Source organism: Magnolia sinica, chromosome 16, assembly GCF_029962835.1.
Source record: "Magnolia sinica isolate HGM2019 chromosome 16, MsV1, whole genome shotgun sequence".
Classification (NCBI taxonomy): Eukaryota; Viridiplantae; Streptophyta; class Magnoliopsida; order Magnoliales; family Magnoliaceae; genus Magnolia; species Magnolia sinica.
The window spans coordinates 50,523,479-50,551,281 of NC_080588.1; the positions used below are offsets into that span (position 1 = coordinate 50,523,479).

General features: G+C 39.8%; 1 protein-coding gene across 1 annotated transcript; it reads right to left on the minus strand.

The window, feature by feature from the left end:
* Positions 1-1,040: 1,040 nt before the first annotated feature.
* LOC131228544 (uncharacterized) lies at positions 1,041-27,642 on the minus strand. Its single transcript, XM_058224276.1, has 2 exons — positions 27,135-27,642; positions 1,041-1,883 (listed from the first exon to the last, which is right to left on the minus strand). The coding sequence occupies exons 1-2, from the start codon at positions 27,417-27,419 to the stop codon at positions 1,617-1,619; spliced, it is 552 nt and encodes a 183-aa protein (XP_058080259.1). The 5' UTR covers positions 27,420-27,642; the 3' UTR covers positions 1,041-1,616.
* Between the last annotated feature and the right edge of the window lie 161 nt (positions 27,643-27,803).

The following is a 27,803-nucleotide window of genomic DNA, read 5'->3' on the forward strand; positions in this document are numbered from 1 at the left end:
TTCAACCATTTTTTCTCGTGCTCTCTTTTTTCTCCCAAACTCTAGGCTCCACCTTCCCTCCCTGATTGGTTTCCTCCTCTCAACCTGTGTAGCACCACACGCCTATTATATCATATGTAATGCAAATAGCTTTTTGGACAACTTTACCCCTATTGTTTAGTTTCCTATGCTAAAAGGATTTTGATTATTCAAAGGATATAGAAAAATATTTCAAATAAAAGTATGAGCATTTTAGAAACTAAAAAAATATAGTTGTTGTCAGTTGTATGGTTCATATTTCAGTCATATAATTCATATTTCACCTGCAAAAAACCTACAACGGCATCCACCCGACACACCAAGCAGTGCTCAAAGGAGTTTTCTGTGCGATTAAGAAATGAGGCATGAAGTTTTGTCTCATCGTATTTTTGTAACATCTGCCTTGTGAGGCACACTATGATGACGACATGATATTCACGTCATTCATTTGTCGTGTCATTGTGTCAAACCATGTTAAGATGTCAGCCTATGAAATAAGAAGATTGAATGCTTGAATAGTCAACAAAGTTGGAAACAATTCAACCCCTCAGATATTTCTCTCTACATGTATATGTATGCACTTGCATCTAGCTGCACCCTTTTTCTCCCAGGGGTGCAAACGGGTCAACTCCATCGAATGAGTTTGGTTGTTTGACCTGATAGCTAGTGGGTCCAAATTGAAACATTACAGTCATGGGGCTGCTTTGGTCCAACAGCTTGATCTAGGTTACTAAATGAGTCAGGTATGCGTATAGAGAATATAGCAAAAATTACATTAATTGAACTACCTAACCATTTGATTTTACCAAAAAATCACATTAATTGTGACAATCTAGACCGTTTAGGCTTGGGGAGGCCAGGGCCAACCACACTTGCCGCCACCCAGTCATAATCAACTGATATTTTAACTATAATGCATTCCATTAACCTAAAAGTATGTTAAGAAAAGACTCCTGCCCATTAGGAACCCACGTGCACACAAACACAAGTTACTTGATCCAAAATCATGTAACAGGCACATAAGAACAAAATTGTTCCTTAGGTGGACTGTTCTTTGTAGGGTTTGAAGTTCATAAATCACATTGATGATCCTAACCGTCCAAGAAGAAGACTTTGGCCAGATGAAATAAGACATCATTGATGTTATTTTAGTGTCCATTAGTAGGCTACCAACCAGAGGATTAGCATCATCCAATCAGTGACAGCAAATGGATTTTCCATAACAGTAGGGCCGACCTGTTGGTCGACCTAGATCTTTTTCTGCGTGTTCCATTGGTCCAATTTTGAATCAGACAGTTCACAGGAACATAGAAGACCTCTTTTGAAGATACCGTTGCTCTCTTCCTGAAATGATTTTAATCGCTTTCTGAATCTCACTCTCCCCATCTTTTGTTTCAAGTCACAAGTTACAGCAGCAATCCATGCCTTCCTGGGTGTGCCCAAAGGGGGGTGGATGCTTATATTCTCTTTCAGGAGGTGGGCCATCAAAATTTTGAGTTGGCTAAAATATTCACAGGCCCCATAACTGAATGATGGCTACTCCAAACTGGGACCTGGACAAAAAGGTATCACTACCACACCGAGAACAGATGCCCCACCTATTTCAACTCTTCTTCATCATCGGAATCCTCGTCATTGGAAGACTCTCCTTTAGGTTTCTCTTCCCCTTGAGCAGTCATTTGGTTCTTCTCCTTCTTCCTTTGCTTCTTCTTCTGGCGTTTCAATCTCTTCTTCGCAGTCCGTTCTTCCGCGGCTTTCATTCTTTCCTCCCTTCTCATAGAAAACTCAGCAATCTCTTTTCTTTTCTGGTAGTCTACATCCATCCTCGCAAGCCGATCTTGCTCTTTCCGTCGCATTTGCCGATACTGTTGGACATGAAAGTGGATAAAAATTAATAGAAACACAAGATATGGGAAATCTTTTTGAAAGTTTCTCAAGATACGAGGAATGCCATATAGATTAATGAAAAAGAAGGGATTGATAGGAGACAATGCACATGTTGGTGATCAGAGACAGGGCACGACTTATACATTCAGATTGCTACACAGGAAAATGCAGATGTTGGCACTCAAAGAGGAAATGCGTCACTTGTTTTCCTATTGCCAGACATGAAATGTGTACTGAGATCTCCCACTGTCCACTGGTGGCAGGTGGGAACCCAATAAGCATTCAAATTTCAATTTCTCACCAACTCGGAAAAGAAGAAGAAGACGAAGAAGAAGAAGAGGGAAATATGCATGGGGATTCCCACCCACAACCAATTGATGGCAGTAGATTCTGGTTCACGCTTTTCCCAAATCATACTGCCTTTTAGTTAAAAACAATCCATCTTTCTACAAGGGGCAAAACATTTCATCCATAGATGCAGGACTAACAGCAAGAAACAGAACATTTATCACATGCTATGGGACGTAGGTGTGGTAAATGAGACTGACACAATTCTTGGGGGGAGACATTTAAAACAAAGTTATGTGTATTTTAGGAATTCGAAACAGTGCACACTTAACAACATGCAATAAAGAATTCACTGCAAATACCACTCAAATGTTAAGATTCAACCAGCTTCCTTCACTTCTTTAATGCAGGTAGCCCACAGCAACTTCTCTTTTCTGCACAGCCCGCACAAAAAGGATATCATTTTGTGAAGTCCACCATGTCATTCTCCATCCATCAGGTGAGAACCATTATTTGAACCATACAAACAAATATCAGCCCGTTAAACTACTCATATAGATCACACAAATGGGACAGCCCACCAGACATCAACCTTCCTCTATTATCAAGGCTCTTGCACTGGCCATGGCACAGGCTTGGACACCAATTGCATCCCACCAAAGGTACCACCTATAGAAGCTTAAGAGCATGACTACATCCATATATGTTAGTTACTGTAGGCAGTGTTCGAAGTATCGGTATCGCTACAAGTTTCACTGGCTGGGGATATGGAAACAATATCAATATCGCCGATAACAGGAAATGCGGGGAAACATGGGGCAAACGGTGAATTTTTTCAGTGAAACTTCAGGAGATGCTAAAAATACACATATTTATATATTTAAGAATCAAAAAATTGCAAAAAGAATGCATACATAATAAGTTTCTATTTAATGGGGGCTTAAAAGCATGCATTGCCGTACGAAGTCAGTCCAACCATCCCATTCATCCCATCTATCCATCCAAATATCCATCAATATTTCAGAATATTGACAACACAAGATATTTCGCCGAGAAATCGTCGACAACTAGAAAGGAAACGAAAGATTGTGGTCTAGATATCACCCATGTTATGATAAGGATAATATCATGATATTATCAACAACAAATTGAACATTGCATACAACCATGCACCCATAAAATAAATAAATTTGAAATGATTCTTTTCTTTAATAAACAGATTTTTAATGATATTGATACATTGGCAATGTTACTGAAATATCGCCGATATCTGGAATTTCAGATACTACCAGTGTTATCGGTATCGCTGAGCTGGAGATACGGATAATATCAGGGATATTTCGATAATATAGGGGATGCTTCATACAATGATTATATGCAAGCATGATATAATATTGCGCATTTCTTTTTCTTTTTTGGATGCATCAGTTCAATGGCTTACATAACAGTATTCATCGTTTCATATAACAACAGCAATAACAATCCATGTGTGGTTATACTTGTACTGCAGAACTTAGTAATTGGTCCTGACTCCCAACAGATCAAAATGATCCTATCCTACTAGTTTCCGTATACTAAAGGAAGTATCTATTGCAAGCAGGATGCGTGAAATCAAGATATGACGCCCAAAAGCCCAATTTATGGGTCTTGTGGCCCATCCGCACAGCCCCATGTTGAGTTGTGCGTGAAGATTTTTAAGAGATAAGGATCTGTCTAATTCTAGATTGATTCTTTGAGATCTTCATTTATTAAAGGTTTTGAAGGTTTTTTAAAGAGATCAAGTCATTAATGGTTTTATATTTTAAGCGTTGTCTTAGAAGATCTTTAAGAGGATAAATTAATATCTTGGGGGATCTTTAATCCCTGTTCCATGTATTGGCGATACTAGGCGACCCCATTTAGGTGGGATAAAGCTTTGATGATAATGATGATAATGTACCAAAGATACATTTGACAATATCAGCCCACATTATGGGCATCTCACCCTACTGACACGAAACATGGGGGTAATACAAAAGTAGCAAAATATCGTGGACAATATTGATAATATCGGACGATACATGCCAATATCTCATGATATTGAATATATCATGAGATATTGGCTATTTCCATTTAGTATAAATCCACTGTTGCTGATACATAACGGTAAGTCTTGAAAAATAAAAATAAGAAAATCCAAAAAGATAAAAAGAAATCATCAATCTTTTGGATTTTTTTATTTTTGGAATTTTTTCCCAAGGGTGGTTTTAACAACTCCACTTGAGTTGTTAGACACGAACACATGATTTTGGGGGAGAAATATTTATTCGATAGCCAAATCAGGGCTGGAACTCAAAAGTGAGAAAAAGTTGTTTAAAATTCTCTTCTTTCTACATATTACCAGAGATATTTTAGAGAGTACATTGCCTGGTATCATCACCTCATGAGCTAGGCATAATATGACTGATAAGGAGCAACAGTGTCATGGCCACCCTGGAGAGAGAGAAATGATGACTTTGCATTGCCTCCATGTGAGTCTGATGACAAGGTATATTTGTGGTTCTCTTTAGTTTGTGATTATATTCTTTATGTTTTATTACTTGTATTGCATGGCATGGCATTTTAATGATATACTTTTTATTTTAAAAGCGACATTTTAATGATATAATTGCACCACCTATTGCTCACATCACATGTTTTGTCCCTAAACAATCGAAAACTACTATGCATAGTTCTCCTTTTGATCATTGGAGTCCTGAGTGTGTAATCATGTATGTTTAACATCTCATAAAGTTTCACTGAAAAATTCCACCATTTCCCTAATTTTTCCAAAATGTTTCCTCAAACAAGGATATATTATATCTACAATATGAATATATGATTGATAATATCAATACATGTTTAAGCATAAGAGAACAGACGGGAGAGAATTTAGGTAATGACTTTACACACATGCACAAACAGACATACAGGGAGGTCTCAAGCCCAATTATTTGAACCATAAGGTAGAGTCCACCCAGTAGATAACTTCCGACCTATTGAGTGCATGTGACATTCAACCCTTTCAATATGTTGGATCATGAGAATAAAGTTCTCGTTGGATCGCATAGATCACATGATCAGGCCATTGATCGCGGATCATCCACATCAGTTTTTTAGATTTTATCATATTTTAAGACTTAGTTTTGATTATTTTATGTTTGGACACCTTTATGAGTGATTTAGTAGATTCTCTTTAGACTAGGGCCATTTTTATTAAAATTTTATAAGACAGTGTTTTTTGTAATTATTGCAACTTGGTAAAGCTATAAAAAGAGGGTGGGCGTGTGACTCTCTCCCTCATTAGGTTTTGTGAAAAAAGAATAAGAGGCTTTTGCTCTTTTCTTCTTCTTCTTCTATCTTCATGAGATTTGAAGATGCTTCCATGTGATTTGGAAGGAAGATTGGTGTGAGGCTAATCTTCATCAACGGAGGTGCGATGTCTCCATCTATCCTCACAGCATCACCCTTTCATTATCCATCAAGGTATTTTCTTCAGGTCTTCAATTCTTCCATCCCAAATCTCCATCTTCTTCTAAACCGCACTTTCCCACACCCATCAATAACCCTAAACCTAAAATCCTTAACTTTTCTTATACTTCCCCAATTCCCTTAACCTTAATTTTACCCTAGGTTGTGTTAGGTCCCTATGCTAATTGGATGTCCCTACATCCATTAGATCATAGTTTCTTTTTATTTAACAATCTTGTGTTATGATGTTGGTAACTTAGGCTAGGATTATACATGATGTTCTTTTAGTTTTGTTCTTAATATTTGTGGTGTTTATGGCAATGTTTACTTTTTTTGTTAAATATCTTAATTTTGCTACTTGATCTCACATAATATTTGGTTCATGCATTGGTCCTGCATCACATAGGGGTTGGCCTGGTCCATTGACAACCCTACCCACCACATCATAAACAAAGTCGTGGGGGATGTGAGGCAAAGGTAGTTGATTAAAAGCCACCCGATAGAAATCAACTGAGGTGCTAAAAAATTTGGACATCGTTCCTTTTAAGTGTTTGGAAAGGAAATTCAAAGACGAAGTTCAACTAGGAATAAGTAATATGATCGATGTAACAAAGGAAAGTGATGGGGACATCTCGCGCACATGCACGCCCCCCTTACGCATGTACACAAGGAGGGCCCCACCTTCAGTCTTGATCGATGACGACATCCATGGAGGGCCTCGTAGTTAGAAGATTGTATTTTGGTTCCTTGGGGTGGACCCGATCAACATGTGGATCCCATCATTGGATCTCATGATCGTGGCCCACTACCCTAGGTGACCTAAGACTTTGAGTTTTGCTTATTATTATTATTAGGAATATCATGGACGGTTTAGATTGCTTTGATTGGTTGTTATTTTTTATTACTTTGTCTCCAAGTAATAGGGTGTGCACATGGTGCGAGTTTTGGGGTATAAGATTTTATTATAAATAGGCACCCTTTATAGTCTTTTTTCTCATTAAAGATTGAATAAAATTTCTGCGTTTTTCTGCTCCTCTCTGAGTTGTGAAGCCTAATTGGGTGCAAAACCCTCCCTTCTTCGAAGGGCTAACTACCGTGGTGCGAAGCCACATCCATCCCAAATCGCCCCCATCTCCTACCATCCATATTCTTCATCTCTTACAGCCATTCCCTCATCAAATACACCCATGCTTGCAGCTAATCTTTCCCCTAGAGCAGATTTCCAGAATCTTGCCCTACAGGAGGGCTGAAACTTCGGTGGAGCACCGTGTTCAAACTGATCATCCGTTTGGTCTGAAATTTGGAAGGAAGGTGGCCCATCCCTGGCCGACCAGGCCCTTGCTGGCCGATCCCAGATTCGTGGGCCCCACAAACGTGCAGGCCACCATCCATGCACGTGCGTCAGGCCAATTTGTTGTCCACTCGTGCGGGCCGATCACAGGTGCTCTCTTTTCTCTCATTCACTCCTCTCTCACCTGATTTCCCTAACCCTGACCCTAGATTGTCCTAAATCCCAATTTCTATGCCCTTTTTTAACCCTAGGTTTGCCCGAATTGAAACATCTGAATCCCTTGGATTGGGGAAATAATCCTTTGCATGTGTGGATGAATCTACTCGCCTTTGATCATTGTTTGGTCTATACTTTTAATTGATCCAGCCTTAGCATCTGTAGGCCTGAACCCGTATAGATTCTCCTTGTTGAATGCTTGACTTTTTGTGGGATGTGGAATTTTTGTGTGATTATTTCTTAGCTAGTATGATCTAAAGCCTGAAATCTTGCATAACATATCTAAATTTTCATGTCTTGCATCAAATTTGGTATCAAAGCACAAGGTTTTTTTTATAGGGGAATGCATTGCATGTTTAGGGTTTGGTTTATTTTGTCCATGATGCATCAAGTCTCATCATATAGAGCTGTTTAGAGGTCCATAATTCCTGATATAAGCTGCTGAAATTTTTGTTATCAGAAAGTTAGCAATTCACATTGCTGAAATTTTCTGTTATCCCTTTATTTTGACAGCTATATTGTTGAATTTTGGTAGCGTTGTATATTTTCCCTCATATAGAGTCTCATAGGATCATTTAGTCACATTTAGACGCATATAGTCGCATTAAAAGGTCTTTAGTTGAGTTAGTGGTTGTATGCCCACACGTACAAGTCGTGGCTTTGACTTACACCCTACACTAAACATGGAGCAATTGCAAGAATCAATGAACAAAATGACCCAACAGTTTGAGTCTTTGAGCAAGCGCTTGGAATAACGTATTAACCAACGCTTGGATCAGCTTACTATGCATGTTACTCAACTGGAGACCTCCGCCTGGGCAAACCCCAACATTGGAGAAATGGCCAATCTCAGACAAGTGGTCAGGAGGATAGACCAAGGAATGGAGGTGGCCAAAGAATCGGTTATGGGCGCACATCCGTGCACCCACCCTGTGAGAGACATTAAGACCACTATGACCCGATGTGCAACTTCTCAAAGGAGTTAGAGTAGATGCCCTCACGTTTGATAGCCACTTGGACCTTAAAGCTTTTCTAGATTGGTTGGCAAACATAGACCGCTATTGTGAGTGATACGACATGTACGACCTTGTGGCTTGAGAAAGTGTACCAGAGGCTAGTGTAGAGTTACCCACTGAGGCCATTTCGGTAGTGGATGAGTTTCGTGATGTCTTTCCTGATGATTTACCGGATGAGTTTCCCCCTATGAGGGATATACAACACACTAGGACGTGAGACACCGTACTACTTATATCCGAGTTTACGTTTAATGGTTCTGTCGATAGGTCCACAGGTCAAAGTCCTTTTGAAGTCGTTACTGCTTATAAACCTAGGAAATCTATTGATCTTGTCCCTATGTCACTGTCCCATTGGCCATTAGAGTCTGCAGAGTCTTTTACACATCACATTCACTCATTGCATCAAGAAATCAGGCGAAAGATTACTACTAGAAATGAACATTACAAAATTTATGTAGACCAACATAAACGATTCAAGGAATTCAATTTAGGGGACTCTGTGATTGTCCGCATCAGGCCAAAGCGGTACTCTCAGGGAGTCATTCGTAAATTACACGCGGGTAGCACTGGACCATTCAAAATTATAAAATAAAACGGTCTCAATGCGTATGTGGTAGATCTTCCACCTTCCATGGGAATTAGTTCCACATTTAATGTGGAGGATCTAGTTGCATTTCAGGGGACCACTGATACATTGTCCGGCCTTTCACCTAACCATCCTAATTCCCCAGACCTTTCCCTTGATCCATGGCCCCCTCCCGACCCATCTTCCCAGCCTCTACCTCCCATACCTACCCTTCCCACACCCAGAGAGGAGATATAAGATATTTTGGACCATCAGAAAATATCAATGTCAGACGGCGGATTTCAAAAGTTCCTGGTCAAATGGAAGTCATACCCAACTTCAGACAGTACGTGACTCACTAAGGAGCTTCAGAGACTTGATCCTGACGTCTTGGAGAGGTTTAGGAGTTTTATTTCGCCAGTGGCGAAATCTTCGCAACCGGGGAGAGTTAACGGGGACATCTCGCGCGCCCCCCCCCCCCTTACGCACGTATGTAAGGAGGGCCCCGCCTTTGATCTGAATCGATGACAACATCCATGGAGGGCCTCCTAGTTAAAGGACTGTGTTTTGGTTCCTTGGGTGGACCCGATTATCATGTGGATTCCATCATTGGATCTCATGAACGTGACCCACTATCCTAGGTGACCTAAGACTTTAAGTTTTGCTTATTATTGTTATTAGGAATATCATCGACGGTTTAGATTGCTTTGATTAGTTGTTATTTTTTTATTACTTCGTAATAGGGTGCGCACATGGCACGAGTTTTGAGCTATATGATTCTATTATAAACAGGCACCCCTTGTAATCTTTTTTCTCCTTGAAGATTGAATAAATTTTTTGTATTTTTTTGCTCCTCTCTGAGTTGCGAAGCTTAATTGGGTGCAAAACCCTCCCTTCTTCGAAGGGCTAACTACCGTGGTGCGAAGCCACATCCATCCCAAATCGCCTCCATCTCCTACCATCCATATTCCTCATCTCCTATAGCCACTCCCTCATCAAATTCACCCACGTTTGCAGCTAATATTTCCCCTACAGATTTCCAGAATTTGGCCCTGCAAGAGGGCTGAAACTTCGACGAAGCATTGTGTTCAAACAGATCATCCGTTTGGCCTGAAATTTGGAGGGAAGATGGCCCATCCCTGGCCGACCAGGCCCTAGCTGGCCAATCCCAGATTCGTGGGCCCCACACACGTGCGGGCCACCATCCACGCACGTGTGTCAGGTCGGTTTGCTGTCCACTCGTGCGGGCCGATCACAGGTGCTCTCTCTCCTCTCCTTCACTCCTCTCTCACCTGATTTCCCTAACCCTAACCCTAGATTGTCCTAAATCCCAATTTTTATGTCCTTTTTTTAACCCTAGGTTTTCCCGAATTGAAACATGTGAATCCCTTGGATTGAGAAAATAATCATTGGCATATGTGGATGAATCTACTCGCCTTTGATCATTATTTGGTCTATACTTTTAATTGATTCAGCCCTAGCATGTGTAGGCCTAGACCCACATAGATTCCCCTTGTTGAATGCTTGACTTTTTGTGGGATGTGGAATTTTGTGTGATTATTTCTGAACTAGTATGATCTAAATCTTGAACTCTTGCATAACATATCTAAATTTTCATGTCCTGCATCAGAAAGCCCAATGGAGGTAGTGATGAAGAGGCAATCATGGAGGAGCCCATCATATGGAATGTCAAATCTCCATGTACAAAACGTGTTGTCGTCTTCAAAATTTTCAGCATGCGAAGATTGGAGTACAGATGTCTTCATGACAACTTTGACAAGGCAAGGGGGGCGTTTTGGAAATTATGTGCAATTTGTTGAACAACAATGGCAGCTGTGGAAATTGTGTCGAAGATGATTGTAGAAAAATTAAAGATAGACATCAAGAGACATTGGGATGTGGTTTTGGAATGGGAATGAAAACAAGTTAACAAATAATTGCTTGATTTCATTTTCCATCAACAACAAGTACCGCAATGAAGTCAGGTGTGATGTGGTGTCAATGGATATGTGCAATAAATTACTTTGAAGGTCGTGGCATTATGTTTAAGACCCCATGTGGGAAAGAAAAATCCTATACGATTGAGAAGGATGGACAGAAATTCATATTGCATCCAAAGCCGGTAGGCAGCGTGGATCAAATATCAGGAACAGTCATGAAGTAAGCCAAAGATATTAGAGTATCAGGAATGGTTGTGAAGTAGGCCAAATATATTAAGCCATTGAAGTTGATTGATACTTGTCCTTTGCATAAAAGGATGAAAATTTTGACTAGGTCAAATTCCTTCCAACTAGTGGGCAAAAATCCAAATATGAACGACCGTAAGAAGTGTGTGATGAAGATGTGGGCCCCAAAAGCACAATATGTGGGTCTTACGACCCATCCAAATAGTAGTGCAAATGGCTTGGATCGAGTCAAGGGGGTCCTGAACCTGACCCATTTAAGAATCAGGTTAGAATTTCGAACTCAAGGTCCCAAACCCAATCCATAAAAATTTGGGTCGAATTCGGGTCAGGTCCAAGTAAAAGATAGCCAGCCCATTTGTTTAATGAGTCAGGTCTAGGCATAGGTGGGCCCAAACCTAACCCATTTATCACATGGTTGAGTTTGGGTTGAGAATAGAACTACATTTGAGTTTTCACACAAACAAACATGGTTCCAAACCATCCAATTATGGTGACAAACAATTTTAATGGTAAAGAATCTAAAAGCTGACAATCCAAATTCAACGAATAAAATTGAATGGTCAAGGTAGTCCATTTAATGAGACTTTCGATATACTTTCAAGGTTTTGAATAACGATATCGGTGGGTGTATCAGCCGGACCTAAAAATGATACAATACAAAGTGTACTGGGTGTCCCAAAATGGTTATGTATCAGCCGTAACGGCCGATACGTAACAGTAACAGTGGGAACCGTTACGCGTTTCGGGGTCACATCAGCCGATGCCCGATTTTGTACCCCTATCGGTCGTTACGGGCGTAACGGCCGTTACTGACCCATATCAGCTAGCTCGTAACGGTCAAATAACGGTAACCTTTTTTTTTTTCATTTTAAGCTCTGTTTTTGATGTTTTTTTGAAACCTCTTGCTTCCAAACTGTTTCTCACTCCTTCTACTAATAATTTCGACCAACCTTGGCTGGGAATTTGAGATAAAAAACACATTATATTACAGATTTTGTTAAATCAAAGCTCGGTGGGCCATTTTTCAGAAATTCGTCAAAAATAACTATTTATACTTTTTTTTTTAAATATCTTACTGTTTTAATCATGTCATATGATGTGTTAATCATAGTAGAACATGTTAATTTGCATTTTACAGATTTGGGGTGCGATTTAATAATTTTTTTATAATTTTTTCTATTTACGCATGAATTTTGGCCCTTTTTTTAAAAAATTCGAAAAATCAATTTTTAATGGTTGTTTTGCTGTTTTAATCATGTCATATGATGTGTTAATCATAATAAAACATGTTAATGTGCATTTTACAGATTTGGGGTGTCATTTAATAAAATTTTTATATTTTTTTCTATTTACGCATGAATTTTGGCCCTTTTTTAAAAAAATATTCGAAAAATCAATTTTTAATAGTTGTTTTGCTGTTTTAATCATGCCATATGATGTGTTAATCATAGTAGAACATGTTAATGTGCATTTTACAAATTTGGGGTGCCATTTAAATTTTTTTTATATTTTTTTCTATTTACGCATGAATTTTGGCCCTTTTTTTTTAAAATTCGAAAAATTAATTTTTAATGGTTGTTTTGCTGTTTTAATCATGCCATATGATATGATAATCATAGTAAAACATGTTAATTTGCATTTTACAGATTTGGGGTGCGATTTAATAATTTTTTTATATTTTTTTCTATTTACGCATGAATTTTGGCCCTTTTTTATTTAAAATTCGAAAAATCAATTTTTAATGGTTGTTTTGTTGTTTTAACCATGCCATATGATGTGTTAATCATAATAGAACATGTTAATGTGCAATTTACAAATTTGGGGTGCCATTTAATATTTTTTTCTATTTACGCATGAATTTTGGCCCTTTTTTAAAAAAAAATTCGAGAAATCAATTTTTAATGGTTGTTTTGCTGTTTTAATCATGTCATATGATGTGTTAATCATAGTAGAACATGTTAATGTGCATTTTACAGATTTGGAGTGCCATTTAATATTTTTTTATATTTTTTTCTATTTATGCATGAATTTTGGCCTTTTTTAAAAAAAATTCAAAAAATCAATTTTTAATGGTTGTTTTGTTGTTTTAATCATGTCATATGATGTGTTAATCATAGCAGAACATGTTAATGTGCATTTTACAAATTTGAGGTGCCATTTAATATTTTTTTAATATTTTTTCTATTTACGCATGAATTTTGATAATTTTTTTTAAAATTCGAAAAATCATTTTTTAATGGTTGTTTTGTTGTTTTAATCATGTCATATGATGTGTTAATCATAGTAGAACATGTTAATGTGCATTTTACAGATTTGGGTTGCCATTTAATATTTTTTTCTATTTACGCATGAATTTTGGCCTTTTTTTTCAAAATTCGAAAAATCAATTTTTAATGGTTGTTTTGCTGTTTTAATCATGCCATATGATGTGTTAATCATAATAGAACATGTTAATGTGCATTTTACAGATTTGGGTTGCATTTAATATTATTTTAAATATTTTTTTCTATTTACGCATTAATTTTGGCCATTTTTTTTTAAAATTTGAAAAATCATTTTGTAATGAATAGTTTGCTAATTTAATCATAGAATTTGATGTGTTAATTATAGTAGAACATGTTAATGTGCATTTTACAGATTTGTGGTGTTATTTTATAGTTATTTTCTATTTTCGAATTAGTGACTTTATGTTTTTATTTGCTTATATTAAACAGGTTTTGCCTTGGAGCTTTTTAGGGTTTAGTTAGAACATAAAATCATCTTTATTAGCATAGGTCATACACTCATACTCATATCTAATTATCTAGTATTTACCTAAACCTAAAGAAATGTCTGGTTCTGGCCAACAACAAGTGAGGATATTGGATGGCAACATTGTGAGAGGGTTGGTGGTACTAGGCACCAAATGAAGTGCAAGTATTGTGATAGACTAGTGACTGGTAGAATTACCCGTCTCAAACAACATTTGGCACATCAAAAGGGTTAAGTTGCACCATGTAGTAGAGTACCGAAAAAGATAATGCTTTTAATGTAAGCTAGTCTGGATGAGTTGAAGGGTAAATGTGCTGCTGTACAAAAGAAGAAAGATATTTTGGATGCAGCTCGACAGGAGGTGTTTGGTCCTAAATATATGGGCGTTCGTGATGAAGATATTATTGATTCTGACGAAGATTCAGATCGAGAAGTAATTATAGTTAGGAGAGAAAGCTTGCGTCTAGCTCGTGAAGAGGAAAAACGTCGCCACACGTTTGGCACGCATGGGTCAGTGCGTGATACAAAGGGGGGGGGGGGAGGTTTGGTGGGTTACGACGTGTGTTTAGGAGCCGACGACAGACATCTTCACGTGATGCCCTTATACGTTTGGATGAAGAAGTAATTGAGCCTAAGAGACCCTCTATTGATCCAATCCTATTTAGGAAAGAATCAACTAAACAAAAGAAGATAAAACAAATGTGGAGTAGAACTTCCATTGAGAAATTAGGTAGAGCAACAACAAAGTTATTTATACATGCCAACATACCTCCTAACGCAGCCAATTCTCCATATTGGCAGGTGATAATTGATGCAGCAGCAGAAGCAAGTGAAGGAATAAAAGCTCTCACGGCTAAGGAGACTAGGGGGAAATAGATAGATGCAGAGTATGCGGATGTGAAAGCATACGTGGCTACCTTTAAACCTGTATGGCAAGCTAGAGGATGCACGATCATGTGTGATGCTTGGACCAGCCCAACCAGACGCAGCATGATCAACTTCATGGTGTACTGTCACTTGGGAACTATATACCGTAAGTCAATTAATGCCTCAGAGGCAACAAAAAATTCTACTTATATTAATGGACTAATGGATAAAGTTGTGGACGAGATTGGAGAGGAGAATATAGTGCAGATTGTGATAGATAATGAAGCAACATATAAGCTTGCAGGACATATGTTGATGGATAAGAGAAAACATCTTTTTTGGTCACCATGTGCTGCCCATTGTATTGATCTTATATTGGAAGATATTGGGAAGAAGAAGAATGTTAAGGAAATAGTCGAAAGGCGAAGAGAAGTGACGGTGTTCATTTACAACCATAATCAAGTAGTCGCAATAATGAGAAAGTTCACGAAAGGAAGAGTTGTTGAGGCCTGCGGCGACTAGATTCGCAACAAACTTTATAGCATTAGAGAGTTTATTCCAGCATAGGGGAGAGTTGAGTGGATGTTCGCTTCCCGAGAATGGCTCAATACAAAACATGGGAAGAAGACATCAGGGACACCGGTTGAAGTTGCAAACACCATACGAGACAACAAATATTGAAAGAAGGTCAAGTCGATCCTAAAAGTGATGGAGCCACTAATGAGGATACTCCGTTTTGTTGAAACCGACGAAGCACCTACAATGGGCTTCCTATACGATGCCATGGATAAGGCAAAGTTGGCAATTCAACGTGATTGTAGAAGCTGGGAGTCTTATTGGAAGATGATCGACAAGAGATGGACAAGACAACTCCATCATGATCTTCATGCAGCAGGTTACTATCTAAATCCTAGGTATAAATATGTGCAATCATTTGTTGAGGATAATGAAGTTCGTGTCGGGCTAAACAATGTTATAAAGAGATTACAGCTTGACTTAGATATGTAAATAAAGGCGTTGAATGAATTAGATACATTTGGAAATCGCCTTGGTAGCTTTGGAGATGCTCTTGCACAGCATGTAGTATCTAGGTTGCAACAGGCCGAACGGCGGATTAATTTCGGAGAGAGTACGAAGGCTCTCCAAAAAATTACAGTAAAAGTTTTAAGCCAGACAACATCTTTATCTAGCTGCGAAAGGAATTGGAGTTGTTTTGCGCTTATTCATTCAAAGAATAGGAATAGATTGCAGACTAGAACATTAGATAGACTTGTCTTCATGTACTACAATATAAAACTAAGAATGTGGCGGCGACATCATAGAAGCATTACAGCTGTCGATGACGGAGACTACTGTCCAATAAACTTGGACAATATTTATGATGAGGATGACCCGCTTCTACCTTGGTTGGAAACAAGGGAAAAACAAATTGAAGAGGATAGCGAAGAATTGAAAATTGATGACCCAGCAATACGTAGAGCGCAACAAGAGTCGTGCAGATGTGTTGGACCCAGTAAGAGGGGCAGCGTTTATGCCAAGTACGAGTACGGCTTAAGATCAACAAAAGAGTACGAGTAATGGTAACGTGACCGTGTCGGATGATGGTGACGATGACCCCCCTGCCCTTGGTGCTGGCACTTCTGGTGTTGCTCAACGCCCTATACAACCGTCTAGAGATAGCGATGCCGATAAACATCGACGAGGTGGTACACGAGGTCGGACTTATGAGTGTACCGAGTCACGATACAGCCAGCAGGAGGGTACATCTAGTGGTGCACCGGGTTCGGGAGGTCCGGAACATCAGCAGGCTCATGGTCTTAGTTATTATAATGGATATTCTTATGGTCAATTGGAATATGATTATGATGGTTATATTGAGCCTGTTCCATCACATTCATGTTGGAGTAGCCCTCCCGATCAATATCCATATGATTATAGATATCCAGATCCAAATCCAAGTTACTCATCACAGCAGACGCACTCTCAATCTCAAGATTCTCAACAGCCTGAGTATGGGCACCAGTATGGCTATTCGACGGGCACTGGTGGATATCCTTTCTCGGGGTCAGAGTCGTTGCCTAGTCAGGATCAGTCATCCTCTGGTTTCGTTGATCTAGTATTTCCTTCTGGCACTGGATATTATGGATATGCAGCACCTACACCTATTGGATAGCTTCAGCCTGATGGTGACGATGATGATGATGTGGAGGTCGAGCAACCACAAAAAAACAGATTTTCATTTTGGTGGTAACTTGTGATTGTGAGTATATATTTGTATTAAGGTAAGTATTTGCATCAGATAGCTCACAGCAGTATTATTGCAAGAAGCCATGCAATCATGCACACGCTTGACACTGCCAAACTTGAATTTAAAATAGCTTCCCCTGACAACCAATCAAGTAATCCTTAATCAAGTTGCAGGGGAGTATATCAGACACTATTAATTATTATTTTTTAATGTTCTTGACTTGAGGATGACAGGTTATAGACAGGAATCACAGTCACGTGCACAGGTATGTTCGAGAAATTCCTCAAAAATAATTGCAAACACCTAATGTAAGATATTTTCATATTATATTCATTCTAATATATCTATCATTGATAGTAGATAGTTAGAAAATTAAATATATGAATTTTGTAGTCAAATTCAGGTTATCTGATTCATAAATTCATCAGACAGTCCGATGCAACCTCTCACCAAAGAGTGGACCGTTACACCACCATAAACATGTTCCAATTTATAAATGAATGCATATTTGGAATGCTCAAAATATTCCGAATTTAATCCATATTTTTTCATATTTTTTTGGCAAAAAAAAATTTTACGCCGTTATGCCCCCGTATCCGTATCGGTTTTGGAGGTCACCGTTACACCGACCGATACCGATACGGGACACCTTGTCCATAGTAGGGATTCAAATTATCACATAACTTAAATATAGTTAGAAAGTTGTTAGTGGAGATATATACACTACAAGTCCATAGACTACAAGAGTACAAGTACCAACTAGTGACAACACTACAAAGTACAAATAATTAAATGAATTATACTATGGATACTAGTTCCCTTAATAGAGTGGAATGGTGGAAAAGGATTCATGTAGTAGACACCAACTAGTTGGGATGAGGCTTGGATGATGATGGTGATATTATGGATATTAGTTATAAGTTATACGATGACAATGATGATAGATATCAGTTAGTACAATATGAGAATTGTCTCTAACATACTTATTCAGCCAATTGACTTACCACACCCGAGGTCAAGACTTTGAGAGGGCTCCTGAACATCAGTATCATCCTCATGGTGTGATAGTGTTTAAGTTCTTAAGTTTAAAAAAATGAAATAATGCAAAAACATTGTGTATACGCATGTGAAAGTGGGATTCATATAACATAACCATTAAGCACTACATGTTTACATCTCTATGAAAGGAGAAAAAAAAAAAAAAAAACCCTTTCGCCCTTCTTCTAAGAGAAAGGAAAAGTCCCACAAGCATATTAATATGCATTGGCCCATATTAGTCCGTATCAGTCCACATCGGCCTTATTTGGCCAATAAAACATGAATTTCAGTCATGGTTGATTCACATATAAACATCAATTTGATAGATTCAGGACATGATATGTGTCAGCCAATACACTATGTATAGACTGATTGTTTGAACCATTACCATGGTTATAATTGATGCCTTGGTTTGTCTCTAGAAAAGGAGTTCACTATTTGATGATGTCAATGCTTCAACATCCAAATTCCCATGCCCAAAATGAAAATTTATACTCAATACACTGGAAACTTCTAGTGACAAATAGGGGGATTGCCAAACCATGTATTGACATCACGATGCCAAGTAATAATTTTCTGTTGCAAGTGGAGTGTCAACACCTAAGCCTAGTGAATCCCTTGTTTTTTTTTTTTTTTTTTTTGAAAAGCCACGATATATATTAGAAAAGAAAGGGATACAAAAGAAGGAGGGAAGAGAGAACGCCGAGGAAGCAATCTCAGCTAGACTCCAAGAAAAAGAAAATCACAATCCTTAAGACCCGCAACATACACAGCCCACTCTATCAATAACCGCTTTGCCTTACTAGCAATAATCATTTCCGAGTTTGAGGTATCCCTGAAACATCTACCGTTTCTTTCTTCCCAAATTGACCACCAAATAGCAACGATTGCCATTCTCCACAAGCGTGTCTCATGATTACCTAATCTAACCCCATGCCATGCTTTTATGAGATGGGACACTGAGCTAGGAAAGCACCACTGAATATTGAAGCGGAGGAGGAATTCAGCCCAAATCCGAGAGATAAAAGGGCAAGAGAGGAGAAGATGATCGATGGATTCTTCATTCTTCATACAACAGAGGCACACATTAACTATGGACATCCCCATTTTTCTCAAGTTATCCACCGTAAGGATTTTCTTGATCCCAACCAACCAACCAAAAGAAGAGAATTTAGGGGGAATAACTCCAAACATAAAAGGGCGGGTGATCATCATTTGGAGCCAGGTCGTGGTCTAAAAAGGAGTAAAGGGATTTAACAGTGAACTTGCTGGACTTGTCAAACTTCCATATTAATCTGTCTTGAGATTGAGTATTTGGCGAACCCCTGTAAGTACGTTCAAGGAGCCCCACATATTCATCAATTTCCCAATCTTGGAGGTTTCTTCTATAGGCTACATTCCACACAATATTACTGGTCGAGAAATAGTAGCGACTTGCAACTTGGATGGCTGGATTGGGGGTGAGGCTGAAGATATTCGGGAAATCTTCTTTCAAGGACGCATCTCCCACCCAAACATCTTCCCAAAACCGGATATTATCTCCATTACCTAGAGCAAAGCCAATACCTTTGAGGACTTCCTTTTTCAAAGTTGGATCCCTTTCCACAAGGCGGAAGCCCTATAGAGGGAGGAGTCTTTGGTCCACCAGCCACCGAAAGATCTGTCGTGTTTCCCTTTGATGATTTTGTTCCAAAAACTGTCATCCTCTGTACCACTTCCCAAAAAGAGCCTTGTTCATGATCTTGAGGTCTTTGATCCCTACTCCACCTTTTTTGAATTGTTTGCAAACCTGGGGCCATCGAACAAGATGAAATTTCTTTTTCTCTTCGTTCCCGTGCCAAAGGAAATCACGTCTTAGTCTTTCAAGCTTGGACAACACTAAAGTTGGGCATTTGAATAGAGACATGTAGTATAAGGGCATATTTGAGAGGGTTGCCTTAATGAGAGTGAAATGGCCATCCAAAGAAAGATATCTACATTTCCATCTGGCCAGGTAGCATTCGAACCTATTGATGACCTTATCCCATAGGGATTTAGGAGGCAAGCCCAAGCACAGCAGAAGACCAACGAAAGAAGTTGGAAGCAGAATCGAAGAACACCCAAATAAATCTGCAAGTATAATAACCTCCTCTTCCTTCAGGTTAACCCCAAATATCTTAGATTTTGCCATATTCACCCTTAAGCCCGACACTGCCTCGAAACAACGAATTGTAGTGCGTAAATTAGCTACCTTGACAAGGTTTGCTTCGCTAAAAATAAGGGTATCATCTGCGTACTGAATATGAGATATTGGGAATGATAGACCTTTCAATTTGATACCACCTATAATTCTGGCCTCCTGACTTGATTGAATCATTCTGGAGAAAGCCTCCCCCCACGATAAGGAAGAGGAAACGGGACAAGGGGTCACCCTGACGAATGCCACGGGAACTCCTAAAAAAACCAAACGGGGTCCCATTTAGGAGGATAGAGAAATGAGCCGATCTTAAACATTCTTCAATCCACCCTCTCCATTTGGCTCCAAAGCCCATCCGCCTCATTATATATTGCAGGACGCGCCAATCCACGTGATCATAAGCCTTTTCAATATCTAGCTTACAACAAATGGTCTTCAAGCCATCTTTGTGGGAGGAATCCAAGCATTCATTAGCTATAAGGGCACAATCGATGATCTGCCACCCTGGAATAAACGCGCTCTGGTGACCTGAAATAAGATTCCCTATAAATTTCTTCAATCTAGAAGCCAAGACTTTTGCCAAGATTTTGTATGGGCCCCCTAATAGACTGATTGGTCTGAAGTTTTGAATAGAGCTTGCACCTGGGAATTTTGGAATTAAAGCTATGAAGGAGGCCCCTAGGCCTTTATACAGACGGCACCTATCATAAAATCAGTTGAAGAAAAGCATGATATCTTCTTTTATGACATCCCAGAAATTGATGAACAAGGAAATAAGAAAACCGTCAAGGCATGGGGCCTTATCGCTGGCTAGGGAGGCCACAACTAATCTCACTTTTTCCATGCTGAATGGGGCTTTTAAGGCTTTGGCATCTTCAGATGATAGGCCGACCATCTGAAGGTGGTTCAGCAGCGATCTTTTCCATCGATCTTCCCTCAACAAAGAGCGGAAATGGGCAATGGCTTCCTCTGCTATTTCCTCTTTATCTTCAATACGGTGACCATTGACTGTTATGCTGCTAATTCTGTTTTTTCTAGCGTGCATGCTAGCTATGCTGTGAAAGTATTTCGAGTTTTTATTCCCCTCCTTTAAACACTTGGCCCGAGACCTTTGCTTCCAGGCAATTTTATTTTCAAAAGCCCTGGCAAACAAAGACTAGATGAGATGAATTTTTCTGGATAAGATTTCAGTCGACACAATCCAAATTGAACTAGCTAAGATCTCAACACCCCACTACCCACGTTGTGCTTATTTGGTTCACTCATACAATCATACTAACATGAACTCGAATATCACATATCACATATTATCCAATCACCTTATCTCTTATTCATGCAAAGGAGTCATACCAAGTGATGGGGACATCACGCGCACGCACGCCGCCCCCTACGCACATACGGAAGGAGAGGGAGGGCCCCACCGTTGATCTGGCTCGATGACGACGCCCAAGGAGGGCCTCCTAGTTAAAAGACGGACTTTTGGTTCATTAGAGTGGACCCGATAATCAAGTAAAGCCCATAATGGGATCTCATGATCGGCGCCCACTAGTCGGATTAAGTTCATACTTTAACTTTTGCTTATTTATATTATTTAGAACATCACGAACGGTTTAGATTTCTTTGATTGGTTTTTATTTTAGTTTACTTCATCGCCAAGTAATAGGTTGCGCACATGATGTGAGTTTTGGGGTACAGGGTTTTCTTATAAATAGGCACCCCTTGTAGTTCTTTTAATTCAATGAAGATTAATAAAAATTGCTGCACTTTCCTGCTCCTTTCCGAGTTATGAAAACCTAATTGGGTGCGAAGCCCTCCATTTTTCGAAGAGCTAACTACCGTGGTGCGAAGCCACATCTATCCCGATTCGCCCCCACCTTCTTCCATCCATATTTCTCCTCCTACAAGCATTCCATCTGCAAATCCATCAATAGTTGCAGCCGTTTTTCTCTTTACAGCAGATTTCCAGAATCTGGCCCTGCAGGAAGGCTGAAACTTTGGCAGAGCACCACGCACAAACCGTGCATCGGATCAAGCTGAGATTTGGGGGTTTTGGAGTCCATCCTTGGCCGACCAGGGCCAAGGTAGCCTTTTTCAAAATAGTGGGCCCCACACACGTGCGGCCGTGATCACACGCATGTGCGTCTGGGCCATTATTGTTGTCCGCACGCGGGAACTGTCTTCCGGTTCAAGTTTTCTTATTTTACCCTTTCATACCAGTTTTTTATAAACCCTAACCCTAGATTGCATTATCCTTAATTTATTTGTTTATTTTCTCACCGTAGGGTTCCTTGAATTGAAATTGGTAAATCCCTTGGACTAGGGACTGATTGCTGTGCATGCGTGGATAATTACTGCTTATCTTTGAGCATCGTTTGGTTTATAATTTTAACAGATCCAGCCCTAACATGTGTAGGCCTGGACCCGCATAGATTCCCCTTAATTGAATGGTTTAGACTTTCATTTGGGATATGAAATTTGCGTAATTGTTTATGAACTAACGTGATCTTAAGCCTGAAATCTCACACATCATATTTAAATTTCATGTCCTACATCAAATTTAGTATCAGAGCTTAGGGTTCTTATAGGGGAATGCATTACGTGTTTAGGGTTTAGTTGTCTATGTCCATTATGCATCAATTCTCATCATATATGGCTGTTTAGAGGTCCATAAACCCTGACATAAGCTGCTGAAATTTTCTATTATCCCCTTATTTGAATTATTTTAGAAATTAACTTAGCTTTCTATTTCTAGGTTTAGAAACTTTCCTTTTCTGTTTTAGAAACTAATTTTTTAGAAACTTTCTTAATCAATTTTTAGAAACTAATTTCCTTTCCTTTTTCTTTTTTAGAAACTAGTTTACTTTTCTTTTTCTTTTTTAGAAACTAGCTTACTTTCTATTTTTAGAAATTTTCCTTTTTTATTTTTTTTAGAAACTAGGTTGCTCTTTAGAAACTTTCCTAATTTGTTTTTTTGAAACTTTCATAATTTGTTTTTAGAAACTTTCCTTTTTCGTTTTTAGAAACTAGGTTGCTTTTTTTTAGAAACTTTCCTAATTTATTTTTTTAGAAACTTTCCAAATTTGTTTTTTAGAAACTTTTCTTTTTTCGTTTTTAGAAACTAGGTTGCTTCTTTAAAAACTTTCCTAATTTGTTTTCAGAAACTTTCCTTTTTCGTTTTTAGAAACTAGGTTATTTCTTAAAATAAAAAATCTTATATTTTGACAACTATATTGCTGAATTTTAGTTTGCACCCTACACTAAACATGGAACAACTGTTAGAGTCACTAAACAAGTTGTCCCAGCAGATCGAGTCTTTGGATAAGCGCTTGGAAATGGACCAATGCTTTGAACAACTTGATGTGCGCATTACCCGACTAAAGACCATCGCCAGGACAAACCCCACCATTGGGGTAGATGTCCAATCTCAGGCAGGTGACCTGGAAGATAGACCAATGAATAGAGTTGGTTAAGGAATCAATTATGGGCGTGCACCCGTGCACCCACCCCATGAGGGACATCAAGACTACTATTTTGAGGGGTACAACATGAGCGGCCTTGTGGCTGGAGAGAGTTCACCAGAGGCTAGTGTAGAGTTACCCGCTGAGGTCATTCCGGTAATGGATGAGTTACGTGATGTCTTTCCTGATGATCTACTAGATGACTCCCCCCTAAAAGGGATATAGAGCACACCAGAACATAGGATACCGTTATACCTACAACCGAGTTTGCGTTTAATAGTTCTGTCGATAGGTCCACAGGTCTCAATCCTTATGAAGTCGTTATTGGTTGTAAACCTGGAAAACCTATTGATCTTGTCCCTATGTCATTGTCTTATAGGCCGTCAGAGCCTACAGAGTCTTTTATGCATCACGTTCATTCATGACATCAGGAAATCAGGCAGAAGATCACTACTAGTAATGAACATTACAAATTTTCTACAGACCAGCATAAACGTTTCAAAGAATTCAATATTGGGGACTCTGTGATGGTCCACATAAGGCCCGAGCGGTATCCTCCGAAGGTCATTCGTAAGTTACAGGTGCGTAGCGCTGGACCCTTTAAAATTATAAAACGAAACGATCTCAATGCATATGAGGTAGATCTTCCACCTTCCATGGGAATTAGTTCTGCATTTAATATGGAGGATCTAGTTACTTTTAGGGAACCATTGATACTTTGTCCGACCCTTCACCCACCCATCCTGATTCCCCAGATTTATCCATTGATCCATGGTCCCCTCCCGACCCATCTTCCCAGCTTCTAACTCTCATACCTACCATTCTCGACCCATTTTTCCAGCCTCTACCTCCCATACCTACCATTCTCAACCCATTTTTCCAGCATCTACGTCCCATACCTACCCGTCCCAACCCATTTTCCCAATCTCTACCTCTCATACCTACCATTTCTAACCTTTCTTCTCAGCCTCTACCTCCTATACCTAACCTTCACACATCCAGAGAGGAAATAAAATATATCATGGACCAACAGATGGTTTCAACGTCGAATGGCAGGATTCAGAAGTACCTGGTTAAATGGAAGTCACGCCCAGCTTCAGATAGTACGTGGCTCACTGAGGAGGAGCTTAAGAGACTTAATCCTAACTCCTGAAACTCCTAGAGCGGTTCAGGAGTTTTATTTCGCTAGTGGCGAAATCTTCGTAGCCGGGAAGAATTGATGGGGACATCATGAGCATACGCGCATGCACGCCGCCCCTTACGCAAGTACAGAAGGAGAGGGAGGGCCCCACTGTCGATCTAGCTCAATGACGACGCCCAAGGAGGGCCTCCTAGTTAGAAGACGGAGTTTTGGTTCATTAGAGTGGGCCCGATAATCAAGTAAAACCCATCATGGAATCTCATGATCAGCGCCCATTAGTCGGATTAAGTTCATAATTTAGGTTTTACTTATTTATATTATTTAGAACATCATGAACGCTTTAGATTTCTTTGATTAGTTTTTATTTTAGTTTACTTCATCGCCAAGTAATAGGTTGCGCAAATGATGCGAGTTTTGGGGTATAGGGTTTTCTTATAAATAGGCAACCCTTGTAGTTCTTTTAATTCAATGAAGATTAATAAAAATTGCTGCATTTTCCTGCTCCTTTCCGAGTTATGAAAACCTAATTGGATGCGAAGCCCTCCCTTCTTTGAAGGGCTAATTACTGTGGCACGAAGCCACATCTATCCCAATTCGCCCCCACATTCTTCCATTCATATTTCTCTTCTCCTACAAGCATTCCATCTGCAAATTCATCAATACTTGCAGCTGTTTTTCTCTCTACAACAGATTTCCAGAATCTGGCCCTGCAGGAGGGCTGAAACTTCGGCGGAGCACCACTCACAAACCGTGCATCGAATCAAGCTGAGATTTTGGGGTTTTGGAGTCCATCCCTGGCCGACCAGGGCCAAGGTGACCTTTTTCTGAATAGTGGGTCCCACACACGTGCGGCCATGATCACACACACGTGTGTCTGGGCCATTGTTGTTGTCCACATGCGGGAACTGTCTTCTGGTTCAAATTTTCATCTTATTTTACCCTCTCATACCAGTTTTTCATAAACCCTAACCCTAGATTGTATTATCCTTAATTTATTTGCTCATTTTGAATTGAAATTGGTGAATCCCTTAGATTAGGGACTGATTGTTGTGCATGTGTGGATGATTACTGCTTATCTTTGAGCATCGTTTGGTTTATAATTTTAATAGATCCAGCCCTAACATGTGTAGGCTTGGACCCACATAGATTCCCCTTAATTGAATGGTTTGGACTTTAATGTGAGATATGAAATTTGTGTAATTGCTTCTGAACTAACATGATCTTAAGCCAGAAATCTCGCACATCATATTTAAATTTCATGTCCTGCATCACCAAGTTAGTGGGCTTGCATTGTGATCTCCCTTGTGTCTTCTCAATGTTCTCATTCTAGTACAGTGAGTTTGGATGCAAAATTTTGAATTTTGACCATTCAGTTCAGACAAGATGAATCTGTCAATTGTAATGATGTTGGTATTCATCGTATGGAAGTAGATCTAAATTGGTTACATTACTTTCAAGCCCATCTAAAAGAAACACCATCACATTGTGAAGGCAAGCAGTTGAATATGAACCATAAGAGATGGGTGATTACAATTTGGTCATTCCCACTTTGCAGCTCAGCTCAATGGTGCATCCAAACACAGCCAAAATATTCACAAAAACCACAATGCTGTCCAGACTATGGTGGTAAACACAGTGTATGACCAATACTCAAATGATGAACTATAATTGCTCAGCCCAAACTACCAGCATTTCATTCAGGCTTGCTTTCTGCACAGGTGAGGTCCATCTTTCGATGATCCAAACCGTTCATTTGGCAGGCCCAACTCTCAATAGGCCAGCCTTCAGAAAAATTCTTGCCTACCGAAACTCGATGGACTATGCTACAAAGGACTCTTCACCAGAAAGTCCTACCAGTTAATTATTGGGTAGCTAAAAGTAATGTAGCCAACAGTCGACACGCAGCAAGAGAAAAGGGACCGATTGTCAGGATGACTGTGACCCTTAAATTGAGACAATTCTCAGTCCATTGCTCATCCAAGGCATGCCCAACCAATTGAATGGCCCAGATCACTCAATTGTGGATCCCACTCGTTGACTCCCACTTAACATGGAGAAAAACAATCTGAATTAGGTTTTTGGACAGGACTGACAGTCAGGATGACCAAGAGCATTCAACAGAAGCAATTCTCAGTCCATCACCCAACCAATTAAATGCCCGGATCACTCAACTCAACTGCGAACCGCACTCGTTAACCCCCAGTAAACATTACACAGAACAGAATGTAGAAAATTTCTCCCAAAACAATCTGAATTAGGGTTTTCAACAGGACTGACAGTCAGGCGACTGAGAGGAATCCACGGAGGCCACACTCAGTCCATCACCCATCCAAGGCATGCTTAACCAACTGAACGAACCTGATCACTCAACTGCAGGCCCTAATCCTTAATTTCCACTTAAAGTTACAGAAAACAGAGAGAGAAAATTCCCACCGGAGGGGAAAAAATCTGAAATAGGGTTTTGGACACTGGAAAACAAATCAGGGGTAGGAGCGGAACCTGGTGGAAGTCGCCAGAGCCGGAACCGGCGGAGCTGCCGGAAGTGTTGCTGACACGGACAGGGACGTGGTCAATGATCCGACGCAGCTTCACCTCCAGGTCTTCGTCGTCCTCCTTCAGACCGGTGCCTTTCTTGTACTCCACCAGGGCGTTGGATTCCGCCCCAGCAGCAGAAGTAGAGGTTAGCGGGAGCGGCGGGAGAGCACTGGTTTTCGTAGGCGGCTCCAGTGGTATTGCTACCATCTGCAAATCCCTCTCCAACTTTCGTTTGGGTCGACTCGCCATTCTCCGAAAACCCTAGAGGCGATGATGTTCGGGACAGGAATTTTCACCCTTTAAAGAGAGTTACAAGCTCCAAGTCACTTACATAGCTTTTGAAGCTTTTGGATTCGTTTGAGAGGTTGGATTTCGAGATACTTGGATTCGGAGGTAATCTGAATCCCCAGTTGAAAACATAGCGTTTGGCATAGAAACCGGAAAGAGAAACGGAGAGAGAGAGACAGGGTAGAACTATGAGTAGGGCGTTTTGTTCGAGTCCTCAGCTCAAACCGGACGCGGATATCCCACTCCGGTTTTTTTGTTAGCTTGTTAGTGCACTGTTAGCCACCCCACTAGGGATCGATACCCAGACCTCTGGCAATTTTCAGCCTGTTTGGGAGCGTGGAATTG

Bases quoted from the DNA above. Each gene is read 5' to 3' on its own strand.
- LOC131228544 (XM_058224276.1), bottom strand. From the start codon at position 27,419: ATGGCGAGTCGACCCAAACGAAAGTTGGAGAGGGATTTGCAGATGGTA. The intron at 1,884-27,134 runs GTTCCGCTCCTA...CATGTCCAACAG, and splicing joins GCTCTGGCGACTTCCACCAG to TATCGGCAAATGCGACGGAA.